This window comes from Xiphophorus hellerii, chromosome 14 (assembly GCF_003331165.1).
Source record: "Xiphophorus hellerii strain 12219 chromosome 14, Xiphophorus_hellerii-4.1, whole genome shotgun sequence".
Classification (NCBI taxonomy): Eukaryota; Metazoa; Chordata; class Actinopteri; order Cyprinodontiformes; family Poeciliidae; genus Xiphophorus; species Xiphophorus hellerii.
This window is the reverse complement of record NC_045685.1, coordinates 16,669,736-16,678,094: the sequence shown is the minus strand read 5'-3', so window position 1 is coordinate 16,678,094 and position 8,359 is coordinate 16,669,736. Positions and strand designations below refer to the sequence as shown.

At 36.4% G+C, this 8,359-nt stretch overlaps 1 protein-coding gene across 2 annotated transcripts; it reads right to left on the bottom strand.

Annotated features, from left to right (window-relative positions):
• Positions 1-491: 491 nt before the first annotated feature.
• On the bottom strand, positions 492-4,619 carry gba3 (glucosidase, beta, acid 3). 2 transcript variants are annotated; one of them, XM_032582102.1, is made up of 5 exons: positions 4,390-4,619; positions 3,238-3,462; positions 2,350-3,152; positions 1,971-2,094; positions 492-863 (listed from the first exon to the last, which is right to left on the bottom strand). In XM_032582102.1, the coding sequence occupies exons 1-5, from the start codon at positions 4,442-4,444 to the stop codon at positions 670-672; spliced, it is 1,401 nt and encodes a 466-aa protein (XP_032437993.1). In that variant the 5' UTR covers positions 4,445-4,619; the 3' UTR covers positions 492-669. The 2 variants fall into 2 exon arrangements, 1 of the variants encoding a protein (XP_032437993.1); XR_004341713.1 differs by having other exon boundaries at positions 684-863; positions 1,231-2,094.
• Between the last annotated feature and the right edge of the window lie 3,740 nt (positions 4,620-8,359).

Here is an 8,359-nt window from a genome sequence, read left to right as displayed (position 1 = left end):
AGCCTCACAGATGCCATCCACGTCCTGATTTCTATAAAAGCTCTTACTCTTTCTTACTAAATATGTCCTTAAATGCATCATCATCTCAGTCTTTATGGCAAATAGATACAGCAGGCTCTTAAATCTCCAAGGGAAAAGCATGTTGATTCTTCTATATTGTTGGATTTACCAGGTTTTAGAAAATTAACTAATCTTGTTTAGATTCGCTTGGGTGTATGTCCATGACCCTGCAAGTATAAGTGGGTATAACCAATAAATATAAGTCTGCAAGACTATTATTAATTTGGGGATTTTAAATATTTCTTTCAACCATTTTGTTCGTTTTTTGTTGTTTTTTTTTTTAGACTTTCTTAAAAACTAACATTTATGTTAATTATAATATAACATAAATTATAATATGTTAAAAATGTATGTTAAAGTTATAATTTGTTAAAAATTACACATAAAATCTCAAATATATACATAGACCCCCAATAATACCAGGATAGATCTCCAAAATCAAAAAGTTTTAAGGTGGAATCATATGAGCTCAACAAATCTTTACTTTCTGTACCTTAAACTCCTCACTTACAAAATGCTTCTTGTATTTTTTTAATCACCCCGCTGTAATAGTCAGCTTTAAAAAAAAACAAAAAAAACATCCACTTTGCCAACTTCTTCTCATGTGGGTCAGACAGATTTGTATTTTGAGATGATCTTCGCATATTCCCTCCCAGACTGGTAAATGGTTCGTCTCAGCTCGGGATCGGAAATGTCGACATGGAACAGGCCGAAACGAACGCTGAATCCATCTGCCCATTCAAAGTTGTCCATCAGTGACCATGCAAAATACCCACGGACGTTGACCTCATCCTCTTCTATAGCTAAACACAAAACATAAGAAGGACATGAAATATGGGACTTTTTAATTTTTATATTCTTTGATTAAATATTCACTCATCGGTTTAAACAAGTCAGAAGACTATCACCATGCAGTTTTAGGATATATATATAACAGGAATATATATAATTACTTAGATAATTATATGCAGAGAGCATGCTGGGAAGTTTTATAATATACAGAGTTGCATGATATTCTGAAATTATGTAATTGCAATGTTACTGTTGCATATTGCCACTGGACTGTACCACAGCTTTCTCAAAAGGCTGTGGTACATTTGCAGCTCTAAACTTGTTTTATTTAGCTGGTCTGAGGGCAAAATGGCTCTTTGGACTGTAGACGATGCTTACCCCTGGACTAGGCACAGGCCAGTTACTGGCATCAAGCTTAATTCTTCTGTTCCACAACCTCATAAATGTATTGCTTATTCAAGAAATTCTGTTTAAAAGAAAATGTAGAACTCCACCTAAAGAAAACCTTCGATAAACTGCTGCAGAGGGAAGAACAAGTACTGTCAAGGTAAAAAGAAGAAACACCCCCCCAAAAATCTAAATGTGTTTAAAACTTTGTTCCAAATTTCTTTTTTTTAAGAAGTACTTTGTCTTTACTTAATAAAGACAAAGGGGTTTACACTTGAAATTAGATCCAAATATGGTGAGGTGAAGACCAAAGCAATGATGCATAAAAGGGTGTACTTTTTTTGTTCTTTTATGATTGTATAGATCTAAACATCTTATAGTTATGGATCAAAAGCGAATAAAAAAACAAATATACTGACCATTGGCTGCCCTAATTTCAATAAATCAGCACAAGACATTGAAAAAATGTAATCATGTGAATTCTGGGTGTTGCTAAAGAAGTATGCTAAGATCTTCAGCTTTCAACAAAAACTAAAACTAAACTGAGTTCAAGTATACTGTTACTACAGTGTGTAAGCACTTACTGGGGAATACTTGAAAAGTCTGTGCAAGATTTACTCTGAAACATAATTTCCATGTTGGACAACCACAACCTAAACTCCTCCAATTCACTTTTTTTTTCACTGGTTTGAAAAATGTTTTCTTCACTGCAGAGCAATTGTCAATACTACCTTTAGCCACTTCCAAAATGGTGCTTTTGTAAAACTTGCATCGTTCAACATCCTCAATTTGCAGCCGGCCGACCTGAGCGAAACCATTCTCCGTAATGTAGATTGTCGGGTTGTTGAAGACATCCTGGAAAGTCACAGGGTAAATGTTTTTGTCAAGCAAGTCATCATGGTTGTCAGGCATTCAGAGGAGACAGATTGGCTGCTTTTAACAGCACCAGGTTCAAGCTAATGGCCTGTGACGAGCCACAACTGCAGGAAATTGCTCGTTTGCAAACACTTTTTTCCAACAAAGTAACCGTTTCACACGATGTGACAGCACTAATGAGGCATCATTGTGCTTCTGGAGGTGATTATTGAAAGGGATGAAGTTTTATTTTACCTTTATATATTTAAGAAGTTTCCTTAAGCCATTTGGAACAACAGCCAACCATGACACCCCACAAATGGGCCAGGATGGATCTAAAACCTCTTCTGCATCCAAGTCCCTCTTCATACTCAACATCTGATCGTTGCATCCGCCTGACTTGACCTTCCGGGATGTGTAATAGTTCAGTGCAAAGAAGTCAGCAGTTCCTAAAATGGGAGGGTCATCGATTGAAAACCTGGGGAGCCTCAAGTCATCACTGTATCCCATCATCTTGGACTGAGTTTCTATGGAAAATCTCATCAATTCTGGATAATCTCCGGTAACAAACACAGGCCAGGCAAACCACCCCAGAGTGAAGATGAGGTCACGTTCAGCAGAGGTGATGTCCTCACTACGACCTGGCTCTAAAGGCTCAAGCCAGTCGCTGTTGAGGGCCAAAGACACTGCACCATTCTGCGTTATCCTGTACGTGGAGTTGTAGCTGTGCCAAGCCATGGCGTGAGCTCGCAGCATGTTGTGCCCCACCAGGTAAGCAGCGGTGCCTTTTTCTTTCAGCCCCGGGGCATGGATACCAACTTCGTGACCTAGTTTGGCACAAACTTGTGGCTCATTGATGGTGATCCAGAGTTTGACCCGATCCCCAAACGTCTGGAAGCAAAACTTGGCGTAGTTATCGAAGAGAGTTGCTATACCAGGTGATTTCCATCCTCCAAGGTCTTGAATTGCTTGGGGCAGGTCAAAGTGGTACAGAGTGACCATTGGGGATACATTGCATGCCAGCAAGTCATCTATCACTCTGTTGTAGTACTGCACGCCTGTTGGAGAAACAGTTATAATGAAATCATCCTCTTTAGAGTTGGGTTTTATTCTGCTATCAGTCTTTTAAGAGTATGGTATTACCTCTCTGGTTGACATTTCGCGTCGTCCCATCAGGCAGGAGGCGTGCCCAAGACAGAGACAGGCGATAGTGCGTCAGGCCAAGCTGTTGGATGCATTCCAGGTCTTTCTCCCACAGCTCATAGCTGTTACAGGCCACATCTCCATTTTGATTTCCAAAAACTCGACCTTTTTCATGACAAAATGTGTCCCAAATGCTTGGTCCCTTTCCATCAGTTTGCCATCCACCTAAACCAGAACATATATGTAAACAGAAGAAGGGACTGAAGGTACTAACATGAAAAGAAACTACTTCTAAAAGTGTTTATATATATATATATATATGACACCATATATATATATATATATATATATATATATATATATATATATATATATATATATATATATATATATATACACACTAAATTGAATATGATTATAGCCAAAATAAAATCTGGTACTGAACTGAAATAAAATGGAACTGAACTGAGTTTTAATGACTGAACATATATGATTTTATATTTCTGTACATTGTTTCATCTGTTGGTCCTATAAAGCAGCTTGCAATTGCAATTATTTGAATTTACCTGGAAAACTTAGATGCAGTTTGACATTTCGGTTTAATGTTTTTAATGTCCACTTTTATTTTATTCACAAAACTACTTTAAAACTTAGAATTTTACATAATAAAATTAAACTTTATTAAAATACAAAATAAGGCCATTATCTTATAAGACAAAATTTGTGGTTTTATTTTATGAACAATAATTTTATATTAAAAACTAGCTGTCTCCAATCATTGCTGTGAACCACGTCGTGCAACATGCTTTTTTTTTTTAAGTGCATCATAAATAAAGTAGACTCTTCCTCGACTCTGATGATTCTATTGCAACTGTAATGTTGTTACAGACTGCAATAGATTGGTTAGATCATTTTGCACTCTTCCGACCAGTTCTGTAAGACAAGATATTAGTTGGTAATCGTATACAACCCATGAAATTCATTAATTTAATACTCCTTTTAATAAGTTGAATGTACTGTATATCAGCCTGTGTATAAAGACCTACATGCATTTAGCTTCCTGTATTTGCTTAAACTGAACTTAAATGAGACATGCATTCTCACAAAACCTAATCAGCTAGAACAAAGTTAAAGTCTCGTGGCTGTGTTTACCTTCTATTTGGTACGCAGATGTTGCCGCTCCCCACGCAAAGTCTCGCGGGAACATGCTTTCTTAGCTGCCGTACTCTCTCTATCTCGCTGGTTTATATAGTTTAAAACCGAATATATCTCTCAGTAATATACGTAGAAAGGTGTCGTATATCCTTCATTGTCTGTTGGAGAATACCATGCTGGTCTCAATCGGACAATGCAGTCGTTTTTGTCACAGGAAGAGCTCTGTGTCGTCCGTGGCCGAGCCGGCTTTTTGTGCTTACTCTTTCGGGTGAACGATGAGATCCGAAGGTCCTCTGAATGCTTGTCTGCTACAGCGTTGCATTTGTTCACTATAGTTTATTATTTAGTGTATGGCGTCTTGTCTTTCTCTCATTCTGAGCTGGAAAGATTGCAGTCTTACTAAGTAAATATCTTACGGAACTTTTTGTGAAGTTTTATCACAAACATGCCCCAAGAAACGTAGGAAACAATAGCAAAGGATGAGCTGGAATAGTAAATTATTTAAAATTTCAAACCACAAAATCATGTTCAGAAACCAGGATGCTACCATCAGATTAAACGGTTAACTGTTTTTGCTGAGGTGCATCGAATGATACGGATCATATAAAGACTCAAAATTCCCATAGGGGGTGTGGTCACAAAGTTACATGGAGAAATATAAATGAGACTGATCCCAATTACACGTGGTAGACTTAACTCGATAAGATTTATCATTTATCCCCCCCAAAAATCCTAAAAAATAAGTTATTTTGTCACAGTTCCATATAACTTTATTTACGCAAGTTTTGAATTTTACTTTTAAACCGTATTTACAGCCATAAAATTCAGCGAGTTTTGAATCAGTAAAATTGCAGTCAATTATCAATTTAATAAAATGCCATTAAATTAACTGTCATTAAATACTAATAAAGAATAAACAGTAGAGGTCACCGGTACTTGCAATAGCAACCTCTGCCCACAAGGGGACACGCCAGGTTTCATATTAATTTACTTTTACTCTTTTTTTTGCAGCAGCAATACTGCAATCAGTCAGTCTAAAATAGTGCGCCTAATATTTGTACGTAATTATTTTTTTCTGAATATATAAAAGAATAGAAGATCTCAAAGACCATTTCATCTTAATTATATTCAGTTTATTTGCATTGTCTACAACTAAAGTCACGTCAGAACATTTTGGAAGGCTACAAACTCAGTTTAAGCATTTAAGATTATATTAAATAAATCAGTTAAGTCCAACAGTGTTCAAATTTTAAAAAAATCTATCTACAGAGTGAATCAATTGCAACAACTGTTTAATTTTGTTTAATATTCGGTTCAACCTCCAACTGAGCTGGTAATAAGAAAAAAACAGTTTTAACAGAGTGAGGTACATCAAAGCCAGATGCTTGAGAGGGAGCGAGTAAGGGACCACAAACCAATTTCTGTTAGCAATTTGACTTGAGCCATGTATTAAAACTTCTTTACCCTGGACATCCCCTTGCCAACATGAAACATGGTGGTGGCAGCATCATGCTGTGGGGGTGAGTTTCTATGGCAGAGGCAGAGATGCTATACATGGTTGCATGGAGACTGGGACAGAGGTTCACCTTTCAGCATGTCAACAGTCTTAAACAACAAGCCTGTGTTTGTGCTTCAGAATGACTCAGTCAAAGTCCACACACCTTTAAGATTGTGTGGCAATTGATAGTGTCCATTAAACCTGACAAGTGTGCAAATCTGGTAGAGGCACACCTTCAAGTAACTTGTAGTTGCAGCAAATGATGGTTTTACAAATTGAAAGAACAAAAATATACCTTGCAATTCTTGGATTTCCATTTCCTAATAAATCTGAAAACAACCAGGTGTCATTTCCCTTCCACCATATGCACTACTCTGTGCTGTTTACTACATAAAAGTCCAATGCAGTACACAGAATTTTGTGGTTGTTAAGTGAGAACATTTTAATTAGGCTAGAGGCATATAAATACTTCAATAAGGTACAGTTTATACTGTCACATTGTGTGATCAAAGCTGATTCTTCAGCCTCACACATCCTGCAAAGTTGAAAGTATCGGTTCAGTATTGTCCACTTGTTTGCATTTCTGTGGATTTAACGATCAACTAAGCATGAGCATAACAAAAGAAACTACACAGTGCAAAAAAAAAAAAGCCTGAACTATCAAAACCGTATCAGTTAATGTTTCTCCTCCCCTATTCTTTGCATTCAGAGTTTGGGATTTTAAGACCCCATGTGACTTCATCTGTCATGGCGACAGCAGGCTAGACAGAACCTGTTTTTGCACTCAGACAAAAGGGAGGAGCAGGGGTAGATAAAGAATCAGTTGTTCAAGTCGAGGCACCAAAAAGAAAAGCATGAAAATTCCTTCTAGTAGAGTGAAAGTCCAGAAAGTTGGCCTCAAACACGGAGAGAGTCGTCTACAGAGTTTTATGAACTGGTTAAAGAGGAGTTTAGATGTGGACAGTTACTCCTGGCTTTTTTCTTTTTTTAAAGCATGGTTTCATTTATTAAAAGACATTGTCTGTTACAATCTGCCTCAATATACAAAATGTAACAGTCCATGTTTAATTAAATCATAATTTAACTGGGCTTAACCACATTTTCTGGAGAGCTGGTTTAGATTTTACAATCCTTACTATGAGGAACTTACTCCAAGGTCACTAGAATCCAGATCTTAAGCAGAACTGATCTAAAAAAACCACACAGCACTGCAATATTTAAAAGCAACAAATAGCAAATACTTTACTAAAGATACATTCAAATTTAATTTATTTTTATCTCCCTACATCATTTCCAAATCCAACAGATTTTCTTTCAGTCGTAATCTTTTTAAATTAACAACCAGTTAGCTAGCTTTAACTAGTTAGCTTTAACAAATTGTCAATTGTTTAACAAGTAGTTTTCTTAGTGAAATCTTACAAAGGATTGTATTATAACAAGCAAACACATCTGTATCATATTCAGTTATTGTTTTTTGGTTCAATAAAAATAAAAATAATAAAAATTATATATATACTGTATATCCAAACTCTGAATTTAAACATAATTCCAGTTTTTACTTGAGAAATATCACAAATAATGTCAGCAAAAGTATAAAAAAAATGAAGATAAGTTATATCAGCGTTACAGCAGAAAGCAGGTATGTGCTTTAAAACAACAAACGTAACCTTTTCTATGTCTGACACAAGCTTAAGCTAAAACTGTCCTCTTTTAGGCTGGTTAGGATTAATAAAATTATTTGATTAATTTTTTCAATTTATTTATTTATTTGTTAAATGGAAAATTACTTTCTAAAAACTTTCTTCAAACACAAAAAATTACATATTTTTCTTCAGTATCCTGCCATTGTCTCAAACGTACTGATATTTACATTTACTTTCCCCTTTGCCTCGGAATTCTCTTCTCTTTGTTAAGAGCTTGGCATACTGGCACCTGTGGTCGGAGTTCATCCTACAATCGGTAGGTTGCCAGTTTGGTCCCTGCACTGCTAAAGGGCCCGGTGGCCCCAGTGAATGGCAGACTGATCTTTGTCATACTGCCCCAGGGCAACTGTGGTTACGACCCAGTAGCCTACAAACATCCACATGCGAATGACTGAATGTAGTGTCAAGGGCTTTGGAAACCTGGTAAAGCGCTATAAAAGTGCAAACCATTTAACATCCAGATTTTTTGTGGCTATTCCGGATGGTGTAATTTTTCATCAGTCTTGTATTACAAATTTACGGAAGAGAATTAGGGCCACCGGAAAAAAAAAAAAGAATTCTGAGTTTAAAGTCAGAAATCTGACTTTTTTTCCCCGGCGGCCCTAATCCTTTTCCGTACAAATTTAACGAGAAACTTCTTTTTTTATTATTGAATTGAAATCAAAATTTGTTACGAATCTTTGCACCGGAAGCTTATTTGTAACGGACAATCTAGTTCCACTCCTGCTTTTACGCTGAAAGGCCGACCGGATATAGTTTGGAATCT